Here is a 22084-nt window from a genome sequence, read left to right as displayed (position 1 = left end):
TCCAGTCTCCCTAGAGCAGTGAGTCCCTGAGATGTAGAATAGTTTCCATCTTGAAGTGACAGTATACTACAAATTGATTGAATTGTTTCAGATTGATAACCAGATGCATCTTTTTGTTCTTTTTCTGAACTAGAAATTCTGAGCTGAGAAAACCTGAAGGATCTAAAGAACAAGGGACTATTGCCTGTTTGTGAAAAAGAGATTGGATTTCTAAATCGACTAATCTTGTCATTTGGACAGAAAACTGTGGAGGGTGAGGGAAACTTGACTGAAAACGCTCTGAGAAGAGTTCAATAGCATAACCTTGAACTGTACTTAAAACCCAAGGGTCTGCTGTGAGCTCTCTCCATTTTGGAAGGCACAGAGAAATACGACCCCCCACAATAGGCAGATAAGAAAGATGACTTACTGGGTTGTGCAGAGAATCTGGAATTGCGATTTCTTTTGTTTTTGAAGCCCCTGTTCCTTTGGAGATAGAATTGCAGTCTGTACTCCTGGTATGTGTTGTTATTGTAGAAACTGCAGGAACCTTGGTTGGGATAGGAACGGCCGGCAAAGCGGTTCCTGCCTCTGCCGGCCCTGGTGAAAACCCAAGCTGAAAACATATTTTTTAGAGACTGTTGAGCCTTGTTGAGGGAGGCAAACGTTGCAACGCACTTATTTAGCTCTTTGATAAGAGTCACCAGACAGTAAACCTTCAGCCTTAACACCAGGGTCTGAGCCAGCTAGGTTAACCAATTTGGGGTCAAGTTTAAGCAGGAGACCCTTCCTGCATTCATGGGTAATGGAAGAATTTGCATTCCTGAGCAAACATAGGGCCCGCTGAGCCCCCAAAGATAGTTCCACTAGATCGACTGTAGAATGTTCTAGACGGGCTGCTTCAGCCATATCGAAAATGCGGGTGAGGGGGTCCCACAGTGTCTAAGAGTTTATCTTGGCACGTAGACCAAGCTTTGTCTACTCCTTTGCGCGGGTCTTTGCTGAATTTGGTAAAGAAAGTAATTAGGGACGAGTCAATGCTAGGAGTTGTCGTGATATTGGAAGGTAGGGCGGGGGCATTCAGACTTAAGTTTCGACCGTACCTGTTTGCCCAATGGAGTACGTAGCCTGGACGTTACATAATCTGCCACATGGTTGTCGGGAAACCACTCATTAGAGTGCGGATGTCGTTGGGATCAAATATTGGAACCCCTTGAGCGTCCATTATTTTGCATAACCCTGAAAATTCTTGAGCTCCAGATTTGAATTTTTTGTGCGGAGGAGGGGAGAAAGTATCTCCAATGTCCTTGTTGGAAATATCCGAATCTGAATGATGGTCATGCATCTCGTCATCCGTGTCCAATATTTTAGAAATAATGATAGGGGAAGATATGTTTTGATTTAACCATGCATTTTTTAGAAGGTTTAGATAATAACCCCTCCTTAGAAGGAAGCCTTTGAGGAGCCACGTCCTCTGTCCTTTGTGAGACATTCTCACCAACCAACAGTGTCGCTTTAGAATGTTTTGAAGGAGCAGGACGCTTTCTGCTATCCCCTGCAGACTGGGCCAGCATGGATTTTGAGACCAACTTGAAGATGGAATTTTCAAAATTTTTGGCCAATTTTTCCCATGAGGCTGAAACAGCCTGTTCCACAGACAATTGGATAAAATCATTTAAATTTTCTTTAAGGACCTCTTCCTCCTGAATTAAATGAGAAATAGGGGAGCTGTCCATGGTGGCAGCAAAATAGAGTGTGACAGCTTGGAAACAAAAAAGAGGTAGGAAAGGGTTACATTTCTCACAGCAGTGAGAAAAAAGACCAGGCTCTGCCTATGGGCGGTGACCAAATTCGGCAAAACGAAAGCAGGGAGCTCCGGGCAAGGAGCAGAGGAGTCAGACAGTGAAAGGAGCAGTATATGGGCAGGAACAGAAGCAATACCGGTAAGCGTGCAGCAAAAAGGTTCCTCTCCCCCCCCCCCCCCCCCCCCCCCTCAGCGACCGGTAAAATACGGTGACCGCACGCTGAGGGGAGAACAAACCAGCAGTTGTAGAATGCACGTGCACCACGAGGCGCAAATGAATAATGCGGCTACAAGCCAACTGAACTGAACGCGGGTTCTAAAGCAGTAATATGCAAAAGAAACAAGCGGCAGAAATACAACACGGTGCACAATTACAATAGAATGATATAAATGTGAGGAAAATAATACTTATCTTGGCTGCGAGCAGCAAGAAAAGAGGGCTGTTCTCAGTCAAAATAGTTATTATTGGGGCTGCTTGTCAGTGATTGCTGCATTGCATTGAAATACCTTTTGTTTCCCATTGGCTACTTTTGTTCGCCTTATGGGATCGGTAGTTTTACTCTTGACTGCTGCTGCTATTTGAAATAAAGAAAACACTAAAAGCATAATAGGAGCCTCCGGTCTTGTCATAAAATTACTCAGCACTGTGGAATAATGGTGTGTGAGGGATCAGACAGTCACAGTATCCATTCCGTTCCTAAAAATAATTAACATTGGCTCCCGGGTTTTGCTGCTTAGCAGTAACTGCAAAATTGTGATTCTTCTGTGGAAAGTACATTGTAAGAGTAAACCTTGAAATGTGTACTTTTTATAGTAAAACATGTGAAGCCATTGTGTTTAATATTCCACAAGATGATCATCACATTTGCTGCTTATGCTGCATGTTTCATCTAGTACACTGCTACCATCACAATATCGGTATACCATCTTTAATGCATAACTGCAATGAAGATGCTTTTTCACATATCCTTTGTTGCTTTGAGCTTTGGCTTTAACGTTTAACCAGGTATTGATGAATATTCCCTAATCGAAAGAGTATTGCTAATTGATTCAAGCTCTAATCGGGAAAACAAACGTATCACCCAAAAACAAAGTGTCATATGTTCACCATGGTCAGCGCCGAAAGATATTGTCAGTGAGTGTCTCCGTCCATTATGTTCATAATATACAAAAGGTTAAGAAACAAACAGAAGCACATAAACAACCAAACTGAAAAATAGCCATATGTATTGTAAAGTAAAGCAGGTTAGGTCTAGCACCAGGGTCGTACATCGTTAACAAGAAGTTACTGTCTTTGTCCTGAAGTACACTAACAACCTTGGCTATTAACACCAGGGGTCTTCCGTATGCATTTCAATGCCAGATCTGGGGGAACAGGAAGGAGATGTCAAGGCAAAGTGAATTGAACAAGCGTCAGTTGCCAGCATCTGGCCCAGGCTGTGGGAGCTTTTCTGCAAATTCAGCAGTACACTGAAATGTTAGTATTAGTTTCCACAACTGTGCTGGGCTCTGCAACACTGTTCCTCCACTGTCTTTATTCCTTGTTGAAGGATCTCCACACACTTTGGCTTGTTGGCTTGAAAGTTGAGAGTGGCAGCCTTTCCTATAACAATTGCTAAAATAATCCCAACTGTATCCAGGCAGTTAAGCATTCTAGTGGCCTTGTTGGGCATGACGTGTGCATGTTCAACTAGAAAATGAGTGGAAAGATCAGCCTTGCCTCTAACAAAAGAGCTCAGTCTCACAGATTCTGGCAGATAGGTCTTCGAGTTTCAGTTGTATGCCATCCATCTTATCAGCTGTGGCTACATGTGTTGTAATGATAAGCAGGACATAGCGACCTTCAGATAATGTTTATTAAAAATCAAACCACAGGAGCAGAAAGATGCTACATGCCCAGTTGCTGCTCCGTCTTGCCCTCCTCTGCTGTTCGCCCTTGAATACCCACTCCTGGATTCCACCATTCCAGTTTTAATTGCACACTCATGTTCACCACATTTCATGTCCAACTCACATTACCTAACACACCCTATATGTACATACACACATGTCCCCATCTATAACTTACTACATTATGGTTGGCCTTTATTCCATGGTGACCCGTTGCTCGCCAGCCTCTCCACTGAAAGATGGATAATACTGTTGGGCTTGCATTGATAAAGTAATTGTGGGGATCTCCATGCTCATTCATAATCTCTAGGTGACACACAACTCCTGATCATTAAGCCCTCTCCTTACTTTTTGGGAGTTTGAGACTTTATACTCAATCTCGAGCTTCAACACCTCTTTAGTTATAGATGTTAGCATATACCTCCATCATCTTCATAAACGTACTGACATGAAATTACATTAAAGACCTCCTTGATGAAAATGGGACACTTTAAACTGAAACGCCAGGGTGGTGAATTATTATACTACAACAAAGAAGATTTACTTCTATGGCTGTTGCGTTAACTGTAGGTTGCAAGAGGAGCTTTATTTTTGAGTGAGGATGGTGCAGGTTGCTTAAGGGTAAGACGGAATATTGGGTATCGACTCAGACCACATAAAAAGTAAAGATGGGCTGCTCTTGCTAGTTGTTTGTGTGGGAGAGGGGGGAGGGAGGGTGTGGTGGGAGTTTATACCACAACGACAGGAAGTGAATATGTAAGGACCAGGTGCCAATTCGTAGCCACATCCTATGATATTGTATACTGAGTTATGATGAATGTCAGTGCTTCATGTGCTTATGTATAGTTGCTATTGTTAAAAAAAAAAAAAAAGTAGTATTCAAATTTGTCTGAAGAATTTTCTTTAGGGTAAGTCGGAAAAAAATCATTTGAAATTGATATTTTTATCTGGGGTGGGAGCTGGATTGACAAGGACAGCAAAGGTTGTGTTTATGTGGGAGGGGAGTTACTTTCTCCTATAGATTCTTTTTTTCTTTGGGAAGAATGCGACCAGAGAAGTATTTTTATTTATTTTTGAACAAGTTGGAACACAGTTATCCACAGAAAACTGCTTCCAGGAGTATTCACAGAGGATCATGGAGATACATTTTTCGAGATTGTGTTCGGTTTATGGACACAAAGTTTTATGTGGAAGGAGTTCTGGGGCACTTTTGATATGAAGAGTGGGAATAGAGAAAACAGGAAGTACTTTTGATAGGAGGCACACAAACCTGTACATAGAGACTAGAAGGTAGGAAAGCATGGGCTATTAAATGTTAAGTAGAGTTTCAGATACAACTGCATAAAGGATATCTTATAAATGATTAGACTAGAAGAACTGCTTGTATTGGACTGTTAGATCCGTCATGGTAATATGGGTTCTGTCAATAAAATTGCAGTGTCAACCAATATCCTAAGACTACATAACCTATATTGGCCACCTGGAAATGAAACTAGTCATTGGGAGAGCACGGAAAACCCAGAGTATCAAGAAAAATATGGGTTTTCATTGCTTTTCGAAAGGCTTGATGATTGGAAAAATGGCATGATATAGTAGGCTTTTAGGCAGTAGTCAGTCTCTGTGTCAAACACACTCTCCTTGCTTACAGAGACGTTTAAGCTAATGCAGATCTTGATTAAACCAGGGCGCGGAATGTGGGCGATGATGGTTTGAAAATAATCCTAATATCACAATAAATGTGAGATCCTAGAATTACTGTGCTTTTCAGTCTCTCATCCAGGTAGAGAAAGAGAATGTCGAGTTCTGCAGAGATGATCCTCAGGTTCTGGAAAATTACGTTTGGCTCAAGGCCATTTTTAAATTGGGCTTGTGGTGGAGGAGGCCAGAATGATTAAGTTGGAAGGAAGTATCCAATTTAAATTGACAGTATAGTTGATCTGTCCAGATCAAATAGAGGATTTAAGAAAATTAACCTGATCAGGTGGAGCAAACATTAGGTCCAAGGTATGTTGTTTATGCATGGGCCCCACAACATATTCGAGGAAAACTAAGTCTGAGCGAGATTCAAAGAAATTAGTTGTATTATGATAAGAAATGTTGTCCACCCACATATTGATATCACCCAGTAATAAAGAATTGGAACAGCCAATTTGTAGAGGAGCTTAAAAGTGAAGAAATTCAAATTTGAACAGAGCCACAGGACCAGGTGGGCGGTAAACTAGGATTGGGGCACAAGTCGGGGGTGGGCGCTGGTGTACAGAGTCTCGGCCCTCACCCCCAACTGTTCTGATAAACGGGACTCCGTTCCCCTTAGCCTGAACATGAGAGATGTGACCTTGACCCTAGCACTTAAAGCGTGTAACCTGACCTTGGGATATTGTAAACCTCCGGCCCACGTGCAGCATTCCCATTACTTTTGGGAATGTCCCCGTTGGGGGTTATGTTTAATCTCTTAGCTGAGAATCAGAGACCTTGACACGAATACCCCTCTGTTGTTCAATGAACTGCAAGTTTGAAGCATTTTGTGCTCTAGAGATAGACAAAGAACACGAGCAGGAAGCAAATATGCCTTAACTGCAAGTTCAATGTTTAAAAAAATATGTGCATCACATTTTGTTTGCTTACTAAAAGCAGTATTATAATTGTGATTTAAAAGTTCCACACGTCTCTATAAAACATATTGTCACTTTTAAAATTTCCAAGCTGTTGGGCCTTTGATATGTGCAAAATGTGTGATTTATAAAAGGTAAAACCAAACAATTTATTTTTCATATTTCTGTATGATTATGTTAATATGGTTTCTTATTTCTGTAAAACAGGTCCTGGGTCTTTTCAGTAAAACTTATTGTAAGGGCGTGACACCACTACTTGTGACTCTGCTTCCTCTGGTATTATTTATGAATTGGATATAATTAGTCCCCCACACTATTTTCCTTTGTACTTGTGCCATGACTAGAAAGCTAATCAAGATGCAAGTAGGAGAAAGAATACAGTTGAGCTCAAACAGCTCCCCAGGGGAAAACTGATCAAATTCAGTAGGCGACGCTACAAGAGAGTTACTGAAAATACGCTCATTGTCACCTCCTAGCCTGAGAATAGTGCATAAGCTGTCACTTGTGAGACAATTTGTTTGCTAACAGGCAGCTTGGAGCCCATCTATTGCTTACCATTCATGGCTTCATTGTCACACTCGTTTGCTTACTTGTTTTTGGTCAGTATGTGATGGCTTGGCTTCGTTTGTCTTTATTTGTGCCTCCTTGGACCATGGTTCAAATACTGCTTCCTTGCCCAGTGTCCTTCACTGCTCGCACTTAAAGAGCTACTTTTTAGATTTCACCTGTGCTTGCGAAGTCTCTTGTATTCAACAAAAGAAAAACAAAATTCTTAACACGTGCTTAAAACCTGTACACCAGTGGTTCCCAACCTTTTGACTTCTGTGGACCCCCATTTTATCAATACTGGTGCCCGGGGACCCCCACTGACTCATTATTGGAATCCGGGGACCCCCACTGAGTCATTACTGATAGTTGGAACCCAATCTTATTAAATTTTCTAAGCAGTCGCGGACCCCCTGAGGATGCTTCGCGGACCCCCAGGGGTCCCAGGCCCACAGGTTGGGAACCACTGCTGTACACTACTTAACTAAATTTGACATTTGTTTAGTCCAACATCGCTCTAATTTACTTGCTTCTCTTTGGCCAGCATGTCCTCTCTATGTTGTTTGCCCTCACTTCTTGCTCTGCTTTGCCGTCCATGCCTTGGCACAGAGCTTGGACCAAGTACAGCTTCCAGTTACTGGCTACTGGCCAGTGTCCTTCCACTGGATACTTCACTCTACTTGTCTTTTTTTTTTTTTTTTTTTTTAAATTAACGAACAAGCACTCCCTCTACACCCCCATACTAGGTGTTTTTTTTCCCACCCGCAGTGCTATCTCTCAACCTCCCACCTTCCTCACATTTCGGTTGTTTACTTGATCTGTCCCCCGCCCCCATGTCTGTTGTGAAGGCTGTTTGAAAGAAAGACGGTGTGGTTTGTGACAGAGGGTGGGTGAAGTCTCTGACCCTCGTGCAAGACACTCATAGTTAATTTCTGTCAAGCATCTACAGTGACAGCCCAAGGTTGTGGAGTGCGTTTGTATGATTCGGGGTTCAAACTTGAATGGTCCACTAATACACATGCAAATGTCTTGTGGTGGTGTTGATCTGCCGCTCTTTGCTTCTAGTGAAATCACATAGCAGCTTGCTTGTAGGCGAGGAGAGGCAAGGTACATCAGCAGGCACAGAGGTATTCGGGGAGTGTTCCATTCTGCTCACGCTCAGTGGGTTGTGGACTATAAAGCCCAGTGGAAGCCGGCATTCGCACCAAGTTTTTCACAGAGACGGGATGTTAAGGGAAACTCTCCCTGTGACAGGCAACGTGTCAATGGTAAACTGGAGAAGTAGCCGAAACAGTCACAACAAAGTGACCATTACTGAGTGCATCATTTTGTAGGCTCTCTTATCTGCCCTCTCATCCCATCTATCGTTGTTGCTTCTTGCCCTGTCCTCCCTCCATACTCCCTCCCGTCACAGCTGGCTGCATCTACAGATACCATCTCCCCGACCCCCCCCCCCCCCCCACCCCCCATCACTGCTTTTTCCTTTGTTAATTGCATCATCTGTAGCTGACTCCAGTGTCTGGTTGTTTCTTGTTTTTCTCCCACAGTCTGTTTTAATTTTAGAGTAACCCACCCGCCTGGGGTCCATTTCTCCTCCCGAGACCTACATGGCCCCATTTGTTTTTTCTCCACATACCCCTCCCTCCCCCGTAACCACCCCCATCAGCTCTACCACTTATGTATTTGGTGAGCCGTGGCCATACTGTGTGCAAATGGCAGTCACTGTATTTATTTTTAACATACTTAGATGATTTAAAATCTCTCTGAAATATGTACTGTATGAAAAGACTCCACTTTCTGCATCCTTTTGTCAGTTTCTGTTTTGTCACACCTGGTCAGTCCACTCCCATGTCTTGGTGTCCCATCTGTGTGCGTTTGTGACCCTAAAAACAGACAATTGCTTGTCACATTCAGGCACAGAAAAAATGTAGAAATAAAACTGCACTCTAGAAGTGGACATTGTGGACATCTGTGTATAGACTACAGAGGAGCTCAGTGCAGCTCCTCTCCATCCAGCTTCAGCACAGCCCTGCTGTGGCCCTCACATGGGGTTTCATTCAGTTTGGGATTTTTTGGCCACCCTCGTAGATGTATCTCCACCTTCCTAGTTTCTGCAATCCAACTGAAGCAGCTGTAAACTTGCCAAAGACAATACATTGTGCACTCCGTCCGACGATGTCATTAGGAACTAAATAGCAGAGGTTTGGGAGCAGACAAGAAAACATCTTCATGTAAGGCTAGAGGAATGTCGCCACTGGAGGCCACCTCACCTATGCTGTGCTCTGATTGAGTTGGGGGACACTTCTGCATCCGAGAGCACCATCACTCAGCCTGCCCCATGCCAGGCATCCACCCAGCTATTTCTTTTATATATCACCTTCAAACTCCAAAAGTGCCTTTTCGGAATAATATAATTTTCAAAGATCTCTATTACGATCTTTAACATTTTGTGTATTAGAGATCTAGAAAGGATGAGGGGAAAGTTACCAAACACAGAGGTGCTTAGCTTCTGAGCTGTTTACCTGCATCTGTGTATTTATACCTACCTTTATACAGTGTCTGTCTTCCTTCTTTCATTCAGCAATCTGTTTAGACCTTAGAAATACATCTGTTCATCCATCCACCCATGCATCCATCCAGCCATCCACCCACATAGCCATCCATCCTAAAACAAAATCACGAAATCATCCATACAGCTATGCAGCCACACAAAATGAATTCATACATCCTTTTATCCGCCCAAACCTCGTGGATCAATCATCCCATATATCCATCTATCCATGCACCCACCCACTCATGCATGAGTCCATCCATGTGCTTTCTTCACATCCATACATCTGCTGCCCCATCTTTCTCTCTTGCCTCGAATCATTCAAGGCCTGCCTATAGTTGTTCCCTCTGCTTAGCTTTTTCCCCCATCTATCACTTGCACATGTCTACCTGTTGCACAGATAAACATTGTTTTCCCCACTCTCCTGCCAATATTGTTACTGTTCAGATTTGTTTAAAACTTGTTTTTATTACGATGTTTCTGTGCTTGTGTGCATGTTCTTCAAGTGTGCGTGAAGTTTTTGCATGTCTGTGTGTGTATTTCCCAGTTTGTGCCCTGGCCCTGGTGTGATTTAATCGATGCACGCTTGCGGTAGTATCCTGCTGCTCATGAAGTCTAGATTACTATATAGCTGTTTTTATTTTGCATGTTTTACAGCCAACATGGCGTAAAGGGGAAAAAAAGAGCTATGATGCGGCCAGCATTGACTGTGCTTTCCTTTTTATTTATTTTTTGTTTTTACACTGTAGGCCGTGTTGCACGGCAGCTTGTGTAACATGTTAACAAAAAATTGACAAAGCCAAAAGATGTCACATAAGCAAATCTTACTGGCTTTTGCCAAAGTTTGTTTATTCTTGTGGAAGCAATCTATAAGAGTGCTTGTATTTGCTCCTGCTACCTATCCTGTCGCTTGACCCTCCTGTCCCTCGTGTTGCTTGCCCCGTCTATCCCCATCCCTCGTGTTGCTTGCTCTTCCCAACCATATCTTGTCTGACGTTTTTTCTAGCCCCTCCTCCTGTTGTCAGTCTTGGCCGTTTCTTTCCGCTATTACAAAAAAGCACTATTATGCGTCATCGCTGGCTGTTTTCAGATCTTGAATAGGCGTGACCTATTGGCTTGTTGTTTGGGCGAGGAAATCCAGTGACTTATAATGACATGGGGAAGAAAGAGTTAACTCTAGAGAGGATGCTTCACAAGTCTATAATTCGACAACAAAAATAATGTTGATCTTGCTACAGCTATTAAATAAATTCGGAATTTCAGCAGTGAGGTGTTTAAGCTATATTTGTCACACAGTTTCTCCTTTATCTTTATGCACTATACCAAAATTACAATCTTTCTAAAAGACCTTGTGTCTATGTCAGAGATAAGATAGTTGGGGTTGTGATTGTCTAGAACGCTAGCTAGGTAAGAACTACACTGTAATTAGTCATAGCAAGAGCTGTTTATAGATAAGATGTGCACCAATTATTCAGATTACTGAAAATCGATGTGTACATTGCATTTGAAGGGAAACAAGGCAGGTATAATTATTTTTATGTTTCCCCCTTTAGGGAGTTCTTTCCAACATCTCTTCGATCACAGACCTCGGTGGCTTTGATCCTGTATGGCTTTTCCTGGTTGTAGGCGGAGTTATGTTTATCCTGGGATTTGCAGGATGCATTGGAGCTCTACGGGAGAACACCTACCTTTTGAAGTTTGTAAGTAGTGAAACATGTCAGATGTTTGTATTCACTGTAAGTTTTTGCTTAATAATTCCACTCTATTTGCATCTTCAGAAGTCTTTTGCTGCATGAATATATGAATTCGTTTATTACGTATTAATTTCTTACCTTTGGTCTCCAGAAAAGGAAAACCCTTCTCTTAGATTCTTGAAGAAAGAAATGTACTTTTATTTATTTTTTAATTTTAGGATCTTCCATGGCTGGTTACAAAAAGGCCTCTTTGTCCACAGTCCTGTTTTTTCTGCCCCCCATCAGTGAGCAGGTCATTTTCTCCTTAAATACTGCTAGGTCTGGAAGGTAATTGGTTGCTGTTTTATTATACAAACTATTATATTCCTTGGACCCTTACAGTCCAAGGCCAAGCTGTTTAGCAGCCCTAAAAATACACCCAGTTGCTGTACCCGAGCAGTGTGGCTCATTGAAGTCTTATCCAGAGAGTATGTTGCAATAATAGTGATTTGTAAAGTGTATCTACATGTGGCTAGGTCAATTAGTGATGGCTCGCCAATTGCAACATCTTCTTGTTCTCTAACTCATGTGTTTGAATCCTGATGAAGTAAACTCTGCAATTTGTTCTTCCAACTGAGAATCAATCCATTTGTCCAGACGTTAAGGCATCACTCTCCTAATATCAAGTGTCAGGCCTCATTTTCTTTGACCATCATGGAGGCTGTTTTTTCAAGCATATGTTCACCACAAGGCACAGATATTTAAGCTTTTAATTAAAAAAAAAAATTTGATTGGGTGAGAGTGTGCAAAGGTAGTTTTATGTCAAAAGCATTCTATGTAACAGCAGTTGGGCAGGTCAGACAATCAATGGTCATTTGAGAAAATGGCATGCAAAGCTGAGCTGATGGTGGGGTTCCTTTCCTCCTGCCTCACACAGGCAGTTGAAATACACACCAGATGGGAAGTAAAGCTTTTGTCTCAAGGGTTTTCTTTGGGGAAATGAAATACAAATATATAGTTTTACAGCATTAATCTTTTATGAATTCACGTGCTGTGCATTATTCCACCATCTAGAGGTTGGGTCTGGAATTGTCTCCAAAAACTGTCCTTCCTCTGTTTTGGTGTTTTCTTGTTGGACGTCCACATACCTCCTAGTGATTTAGTCACACTTCCTCCGGAAGCTCCCACCTTTGGTGGCCATCTTCAGATTCTATTTTTTCCACTGTTGGGTCTGGACGGTTGCTGAAGTATCTCCAACACTGGGAAGAAAAATTTCACACAGATCAGAGCATATCGCTGAAAGCTGAAGGAATATACAGTGGAAAACCAAGGTATCTGGATGGGAGTTCGAAGAAAAAGAGGGAGAGGTTTTTTTTAATTTTTCTGGAGAATGCCTGTGCAGGGGGCTCCCAGGGCACTTAATTGAGAACACACCTTTTAAGTTCTGCAAAAATGGCCACCATATGTTCTCTCAGAAGGACAATCTACCAGTCTGCAATCTGTGCTTGCCTGTGGACCATCTAAGTGAGGACTGCAACGCCTTTGCTGCATTCACACTGAAGAGGCTGAGGATAAGAGAGAGGCAGAGGATAGCTCATCATACCATGCAAGGACAGCATATACCCCCTCCTCTGCGTGATTTGGACCTGGAGAGTGACGAGGAGGAGAATGTTGCCAAAAGAGCAGAAGGGAAAGCTGAGGAGATCGACTTGGAAATCATTGACGTAGAAGCCCAGGGATTCAAAGACTCACAGACACGAGGTAAGAGAACCATCCACCTCAAAATATATGCCTGAGACATGTAAAACTGACTTGAGAGCATTAAATGGAGCCTTGGCGTCGAAGAAAACAATGTCTGCAGCCGGGACCTGAAACAAGGATCCCCTTGGCACCTGTGATCGGGAGACGGAAGAAGGAAAAACCCCAGAAAAATCAAGATAATCAAAAGACATACAGGGGAAAGAGGCTTCGATGCCCAGGCACAAGAGGTCACGTTTGTAGCAGTGAAGCTCAATGACCAATAAGTTGAAAAAAGACTCTTCAACGATTAAGAGGAAGACGCCCAACAATCTCGACACCAAACAACCGGTGGCCAAGAGAGACAAGAAAAGAAGGCCAGAGGAAGAAATGGCAGTTCTTCTTCAAAAATACAAACAATCTGACGAAAGTATAAAGGAATTTAGAATTCCAAAAGTACCCTTGACGCAAAAAGGACAGGGAGAGTTACGTGTAGAGGAAATCGAGCAGCCTCTAACGCCAGAACCACAAGAAGAAGAGGCGGAGGAAGAACTCTTTTTATGAAGAGGAAAAGGAATAACTATCCAACCTGCACCAAGGTTTAGTGGGATCTGAACACTCAGAGGCTGAGTGGCAGGACTTGGAAGCGGATTCACAAGAAGAGGGGTGGAGTGCTACCCTCGCAAACAGTTATCACCAGATAACATAAGCATCTACAATTGGGTGATGAAGAAAGCAGCAGATAAATACCGGCTTCAGTTAGAGGAGGAGAAGCCACAGCCATGTTTCTTATCAGAGACTCTTTTACCCATGCAATCTAGGAGTCAGTATCTGCCCATGCTCCCAAGTATTTTAGACCAGGGAAGGGAGGCCTTCAAGGAAACCACCACATGCAAAGATATTACTCTGAGGACAGAAAAGAAAAATCATTTTTCATCTAGAGATCCTGCATACCAAAGGTTGTTCTGTGTCAGCTGATTCAATTATTACAGCTACAGCCAGAAAAAGATTTGGCATCCTGTCAACTTCAGGCCCTCCTCCAGACAAGGAGAGCAAACGGCTGGATCTCATGGGCCATAAATTTGAGAGAAGTGCAGCAAATCAATGGCGCATTGCAAATTCAAACGCTCTACTATGAGATGGTGGCGTTAGTGAAACATTTACAGGAACAGTATTGGAAGAGAACTGCACATTTGGCGGAAGAGGGCAAATATATTGGCAACACGTGCCTAAAGTTGGCAACAAATGTGCCAGATACATCCAGCAGACAGCTGATGACAGCGATTGCACTACGTCGTCACTCGTGGCTTAGAATTTTAAGGTTCAAACCAGAAGTTTAGGTGAACATTCTTAATGCCCCATTCAACGGCGAACAGCTATTTGGAAGTGCAGTTGATGAGACACTAAATCAACCGAAAAAGGAAAATGAGACTGCTAGGTTCATTTCAGCACTCCAATTGAGGGGGGGCATATGAAAGGAGACAACACCTTCAAGAAGACCTGTAGGAAGGGGTAACTTCCAATCAAGCACTTCACATCAAACATACCAGAGAGGCAGTCAATCAACAAAAACGCACCAAAGTTGTCAGTGCATCCGGAGCAGACAGTACTTTCGGGGCCAAGCATGTGGAAATGGACTTCCGCAAAGAGGTGGTACAACAGCCTTAAATAAGTAACTCACCAGCACTTCCACTACATCCTCAAATAACATCAGTGAGGGAGGAAAGCAAAAAATATGTTGTTCTTCACAAAACCCCTGTAAGAGGAAGAATGAAAAACTTTCTTCAGGATTGGATTAAGATCACATCAGACAAGTAGATTCTAAATATAATACAATTCGGATATTGCATAAAACATTTTGGAAAACCACGACCAAAAAGACAAAAAAAACAGAGCTCTTTCATAGGAGGAAACAGCAAGGCTACTCAAGGAGGTAGACGAGCTACTGGAGAAAGATGCTATTTGACTGGTTCCAAAGTTAGCAATCAACAAAGGAACCTACTCAAATTATTTCCTAATTCCAAAAGTAGACTGATCTCTTCAACCTGTTCTAAACCGGAGCTTTATATAAATTTTTTTTTTTTTTTAAAATACAAAAATTAAAAATTATAATTTTACAATAAGTTATACCACAACTACAAATGGGAGACTACACTGCAAAAATAGACTTAAAAGACACCTATTACGAATTCCAATGAACGCAAAACACAAGACGTATCTCAGATTTGTGGTAGACAAAAAGCACTACCAATTCAAAGTTCTAGTCTTTCAAATAAAATCAGCACTTGGCTCATCTGTCTGCTCTGCACCTGCCCCCTGGGACCTACACTCCAAGGGGACCATCTGTCTGCTCTACACCTGCCTCCTGGGACCTGCACCGGAGAACACGCTGTGCTCTAAGGGTCCCCCACACCTTGCGACCTCTACACTCCAAGGGGACCCACCGGTTTCACCTGAAAGTCCACCTGTGCATTGCTTTTCCAAGTGGTCTCCTGCAATGGTCTTGTACCAGCTCCAAGGACTTTTCAGCAGCTCTTTCTGCCAAAATCAGGAACCGCCCGAACTCCTCCGGCTGGCCCACAGGACTTCTCAACCGCCTTAACCTAAGAACAAAAGGACACACTGGTAAACGCACTGCTTGATTTTATATGCATTTTTGAAAATGTCTTCCATTGATTCCTATGGTGTGTAATTATGCACAAAAAGACTATTTTTGCTAAACTTTGAAAAATCATAACTTAAGAAGTACCCAATTTTGATAATCTTGGTTATAATTTTTTTTATAAAAATCTGAAGTATTTTTGTTGATTGGTCTGGAGTTATTCCTTTGTGTGTGTCTTGCTTTATTTACACTGTGAGTACAACAAATGCTTTGCACGTATCCAAGATTGGCCTAACTGCTTGACCAAGTTACCATAAACATTAGAGCATTAGGTGATCTATTTGTTGCCTCTGTAAACCAACGTGTGTGCCCAGCTTTGCATACTACATAGAGATCCAGCCTCCTACAAAAGGTATTCACAGAGTGGCTTGCTGCAGTGGCGGCACATCTGCAAAGACTAGGCATCCGTGTCTACCCTTATCTGGATGGCTGGCTAATAAGGCCAAACTTGTATACAAGATGCAAGGAACACATACAGCAAGTGATGAAAACACTATTCACCTTTTGGATTCTAAATAAACATGGAGACATCATCCATAGAGGTGAGCAAGAGAAGATGTTTCTATGATCAAGGATCAACTCTATCCAAGGGAAAGTGTATCCCAGTGGGAAGAGAACCAATGCCCTATTGAAGGCAAAGGAAAGAAAACTCAGTGCTACCAGAAGGGCAAGCTCTGACAGTGAGGACCGTGGGGAAGTTGCTGGGAAATATGCAGGACTACACATGAGACCGTTACAAGAATGGCTGTAAAATCAATGGTCACAGGCAACAGTGAGTTTGGAAGATCTAGTAGTTGTCACGCAGATGGCGGAAGCCGAGATAGCGTGGTGGAAAAGAGCACATATAACTCAAGGATAAACATTTGTACAGCCAACTCCTACTGTGACCATTACAACAGACCCTTCACATATGGGATGGGGCGAACACATGAACAGTCTCTGAGTACGAGGAGTGTGGAAGGATCAGCAGGCGGTACAACATATCAACCATTTAGAACCAAGAACAGTGTTCGTAGCCATTTAAAGCATTTCAGAAAGAGCTTTGGGTAAGGTCAATATTGATCCAAACAGACAAGTCAACCACCATGTTCTATATTAACAGAGTGGGGAAACACAATTCCTGCCTTTATCCAAATTAGCACAAGAAATTTGGAGATGGACAACCCAACAGAAGATGGATCTTTTAGCAATACATCTACCAGGAAAGAACAATCTCGAGGTTGACAGATTGAGCAGACAAGCTTAATGCTCCCACGAATGGGAACCCAATAAGACAGTTCTTCGAAGGATCTTTCAGGAATGCGGCACTCCAGAAATAGATTTATTTGGCATTTTGCATTTCAAAGGAATTGCAAAGTTTTGCCTCCAGATGACCATACCACCATTCCATGCGGAATGCACTGTCGATTAACTGGTTAGGGAGATTTGCATACTCTTTTCCCTGCAATACTTGCAAGATCAGCAAGATAATATTAATTCTAATTGCACCACAATAGGCAAGACAGACATGCTTCTCAGAGCTGACCAAAATGGCATAATGGAAAATAATTAAACTAGCAAAGAGAAAGACCTATTGTCAATAGAAAAAGAAAAGGTTCTACATCCAGGGCCAGAATCTTTGAACCTGGCACCATGGTTCCTGAGGACTTAGAATTTGGACATCTAAAGCTGCCAGAAAAACAATGACTATCCTTGGAGAAGCAAGGAAACCAACGACTAGAACATGCTATACCACTAAATGGAAGAGATACTCATTATGGTGTTATAAACAAGGACATCTACGAAAGAATACAAAGGAAAAGACTGTGTTAAAATATCTAACACATTTTCCAGAATGCAGTCTAATCTGTGCTTCTTTAAAGGTACACTTTGCTGTTGTAGTGGCTTAGACAAGAGGATACATAAAAACAAGTACAGCACCAGTAGTGAAAAGGGTTTTGGATGGAGCAAGAAAAATTGCACCACCAAAGAAGATACCACCTCTTAATTGGAAACTAAATGTAGTTCTCACACAGTTAATGTAGAAGTTTTTTTAACCTTTACACAGAGCAACTTTAAAAATGCTCACTCTGACTGCCTTTCTACTTGTGATAACTTCCCAATGCGGGGTAAGCGAATTGCAAGCGCTCACATTACAAGAACCATATTTTCAAATCCACTAGGACAGGATTGTTTTGATAACTGATCCCCAGTTCTTACCATAGGTGATTTCACAATTCCACTGAAACCAAAGTATACAAAAATCAGGTTTACAAGACATTTGTAGGACTGCAACATGGTAATCAGTACACACGTTCCCTCACACACTACTTCAAAGAGGTAAAAATGAATAAAGAAGCACAAGTGGGACAAAAAGTTTTACAACATATATTTAATAATCAGTTTTCATCTTCAACCCAACAGCCTCAATAATAGCAAACCACTACTAAGCCATTGCACTGCATCTGTATCCAGAAAATTCTTCAAGCTGCAAAACTACACCAACAGGTGTTGCGTTTCTCCCAAAAAGGACGTGTAATAACTCATTTTCAGTTCTCTTTGGAGCTGGCAAACTATCTCAAGCCTGTAGCAGAATTGTGAGTAACTTCATTTTTTTGTTCCTTTTGATTCGCCCACCCTAAAGACAGCTGCTGGAAATGTTTGAGGCTCAGTTCATCATGGCAGCGGGTCAGCAAGCTTAGTTTTATGAATAATTGATGATGCTGATAAAAGGGATAATACAGGTCCATTGGAGAACCCCGTGCTCTCCTGTGTCTCTATACAGCCTTTAGAAGCCAAGTTTTCCATTTTCCTAGTGGTTCCACATCCAAGAGTTTTATGGTACTTTCAGAAGGATCCTACATATTGGGACATGATTTGACCAACAGTCAATACAGTTGTCTACTTTGCATCAAATGTCATGTGGAAAACATTTGGATCTCAAAACTTGATTGTTCTAGTGACCTCAGGAAGTTCAGGCAGAATGACGGTGCCTACTTCTGCTTGCTCCTACAAATTCATTAATGTGAATCCTTCTGGTGTTAGGCAACAAGTTGCAGCTGCTATCAAATATCCAAAAGTTGATCTAAACTGCTGGGACCTGCTATGATGATACTTGAGTCAGTATTTATTAGTCTCTGAATCACTGATAGTTTGGAGATTTCTACCCATCTCGCCAGGTTGTTTGATATTTCTTTGTTTTGACAGGAAATATTTGGATTGGATCTCTGTTTGGACTTCAAAATAGACCAGCAGGTGTTTAGAAGAACATATAAAGCATCATGTAACAACCTCTGGTTTAACACTTAGCAGTGTTTGTGCATTGATACACCTCTACAGGTGTTTGTTCAATTTGTGTATGGCTGTTTATTTATTTTGTGTAATACTTAGACATCAGATTACCATTGTCTTCTCCTGGTAAGAATTCATCAAGGCGTTTCCAGGGCACAGTGCAGTCTTAGTGTCTGGGACATTGCACATTGACGAGATTCCCTGTGGCAGAGCAAGCGTCAGTATCCAAGGCCATTGGTATTCTGGTTCTGCAAGGCTAGTGCCTGGATGATGGGCCAGTTTGCAGTGACTCCATTCCTAACCCTGGGGGGTAATCATTGTATAACCCAAAGAAATGTTGGACTTCTTGTCTGCCTCAATGTATGTGTATGTGTGTGTGTGTGTGGGGGGGGGGGAGTGGGGGAGAACAGGTTTTTTTCTTTGATTTACTGGCAAGTATATCAGTTGTTTTGGATGCCATCCAACACCTTTGAGTGGCCCCGGAGAGGCCTCCCCAGCATCAGGGCTCTGCTGGATTCCCACGTGCTGGATGTACATGATTTTCTGTGGTGGGCGTGGAAATAAGTTTGTTCTTGTGGTCTGTGCTTCTAAGGTAATGTCACCTGTTGGTTTAAGTTTACTTTGACAGAATGCTTCCCTTTTCATGAGAGACTGCAGATTATTCATTCATTGATCAAGCCACTTATTTGGGACATCTAGGGTTTCCGATCCTTCAAATCCGGTGGGCAAGGTACCATCTGCTCTGCCAGTTGGGGAAGTCTGCACTGGGAATGTAGTCCCAGGTTGTACTTTCACAACTTCTTCCTCATTAAAGGGAATAATTTGGCTGGAGTTCTGCTGGCGTGTGGCAAAGAGTAGGGAATTTCCAAAGACCCAATTTTTGGATAAATTGAAGGAGATCCAGTTAAGAATGTTCCTTCAGTGTCCGTACATTGTGATTTTTTGGTAGCGTTTTATTGGAATTTGCACTTTCTTGTTGAAATACACACACGCTAGCATTTCTTCCTTTATAGCACTATATTGCTTTAGAATTTAATTTATATAGCGCTTCTTATTCCCGATGAGGCCCTAACGGATTAATGGAAGTGTGTGTATGTTATTACATTAATGGGTGTTGTAGATTTCGTGCGTGAGGACAGTGTTAGGCTCTACTCTTTTCATGCAAAAAGGACAATTGATGGACGGAATGCAGAACAATTCAAACATTCACCCCTAGTCACAGATCTGGGTTTAGTCCATCCGTTTTTTTGCTCACCATGCCATTCCAGTTTAGACCCAGCCATATGCAAATCAGTCTTGACCCTATTCCCTATGGGAACAGTTCAGCCCGAACTGCCAGACCAGGTGCTCCCTGGACCAGAAACAAGCATCCTGGGACCGGTTTCGGGGTTTCACCCCTCTTCAGCCAGGCTAGCTTGAATCTGGTGGCATAATGAGCATGGGACCCACGTCTGGGCATACCCTTCCCACTTGGGGCGACAAACGCAAAAAGAACAATTGATGGACGGAATGCAGAAAAAATCGAACATTCACCCCCAGTCACAGATCTGGGTTTAATCCATCAGTTTTTTTGCTCACCATGCCATTCCATTTTGGACCGTTCTTTTTTCTACTCTTTTTATTGCCTGTGCATGAGCTTGAAACTAAAAGCAACTTCAGAAGAAAAGTGCAAAGAAAAACGCGAACAAGTGAATAAACGAAGATCCCACATTACAGAGGGTGTGTCCATTGCTTGTTGCTAAAAGCTTGGCATGTTTTAACTCAACAGGAAGCCAAAAATAAACATGTTACCCGCCTATGCTGTGCATAGAAATGCGTTTTAAGATCATTCCGTTTTTGAACCACAGTCACGTTGGCTGGCGCCTCCCCTAGTAATGCAGGCGGGCCATTAGCACTTATGCTGCCATTTATCAAAATTACAGTAATCACCAGCCTCACATTTGTTCACTGTAGTGTGGATATTTATGTAAGTAGCGGTTCTGTGTGAATGTCACAGTTATGCCATTTGAATCCTAGCCCGTTTTTTGCAGGCTGTTGCCAGGGGCAGGGCCTGTGCCGTGCGCCGTGTATCGGCGGGCAACTGTTTTCTGAAGGCCATAGCATAGTTAATGTATGCACGTTTTCTTCTGTGTGAGATTTATGCACATACATCCTATTTAAGGCTAAATGTGTTCTTCAGTAGGTAGAAAAGAAAAGGATCACACTTGCTTTTAGTCGACGTCCATTTTTCGTAGTCTGTCTTCCACCAATACAAATGAACGGCTACACAATATTAACTGCTTTGGACAAAACATAAATTATTATTTCTTAATTGAATGCCAAATAACAATCTGCACTTGATTTTTTTTTTTTTTTTTACTTGCTGAATATTTAGAAAGAAACTATTTGAAATATTTTCCTTTAGAATGTTAGTTTTATGTGACGCCATTAGTGCACGAGTTTTCAACATTGGCAAACGAATGCTTGATAATGCAGGGTATCTTCTCGATTTAGGGCATAGGAGCCACCTCGGCTCATTTTAGTGACTTGGGCTTTGTGCCTTCCGCAGAAAGACTAATTGTACATGCAAATTATGCTTCGCCTTCCTTGCAAGTTAGCTGACTTTACATTGCAATAAGTAAGTTGGTGTCACTAGTATTTCAGGCTTCATTCGGTGGCCACCTTTACTGTGCTGCCGCCAGGTCCCAGCCCACTGCTTTTTAGGTTGAGCCTTGGTAGCACACTTGCTATATCTCGACTTGCCGTAATCTACTTCTCTGGGCTTTCACCACACCTATCACACACCCATCACTGTCCTTCGTTCCTTGGGCTGCCTTTCAAAATTCCTTTATCTTTTTTTGTAAATACTTTACTTTTGTCCTGCTTTTTGGGTGTTTTATGCCTGCCCTGAAGACTGACCCTTATACATGGATTATTGCACGATTACCCATACATGTTAGTGTCCATGCATTACTTTTTTCTTTTGCCTGTGCTTGTTTTGTTAGTTTCCTGCTCATAGTCTACTCCGTTTCCGCAATGGTTCATTTCGGGGTACTAAGTTTGTATCTGGGGACACGTGTTTAGCTGAGGCCATTTGCCAACCTGATACACCTTTGGAGCCCACGTGGCTTGGCGACATGCTTCATGCTTCATGTTTCATAGTATTGTACATTTTCAGTTAACTGCTCCTTGGATTTAAACTTAAGTTGTCTAGGTTTTTTTTTTTTTTTACGCACGGGGAGAGCTGATGCCAAGACTTGAACCAGGCTTCTCAGTTCCAAAGTCGGCAGCTCTAAATGTTATGCCACATCCTCTATCCAAGACAATTGAATTTTTTTTAGGGTTGTGTGTAACAATTGTAAAAATCTTCAATCCCTGGCA

General features: G+C 42.2%; 1 protein-coding gene across 1 annotated transcript in view; it reads left to right on the top strand.

Moving 5' to 3' along the window:
* TSPAN5 (tetraspanin 5) overlaps nt 1-22084 on the top strand; it is a 295959-nt gene that overhangs the window by 222885 nt on the left and 50990 nt on the right. The window contains exon 3 of the mRNA XM_069238298.1: nt 10936-11082. Coding sequence (XP_069094399.1) covers nt 10936-11082 — 147 coding nt within the window. The remainder of the gene's footprint in view (nt 1-10935; nt 11083-22084) is intronic.

The sequence above is a fragment of the Pleurodeles waltl genome, chromosome 1_2 (genome assembly GCF_031143425.1).
Source record: "Pleurodeles waltl isolate 20211129_DDA chromosome 1_2, aPleWal1.hap1.20221129, whole genome shotgun sequence".
NCBI lineage: Eukaryota > Metazoa > Chordata > Amphibia > Caudata > Salamandridae > Pleurodeles > Pleurodeles waltl.
This window is presented reverse-complemented; position numbering and strand designations above follow the sequence as displayed.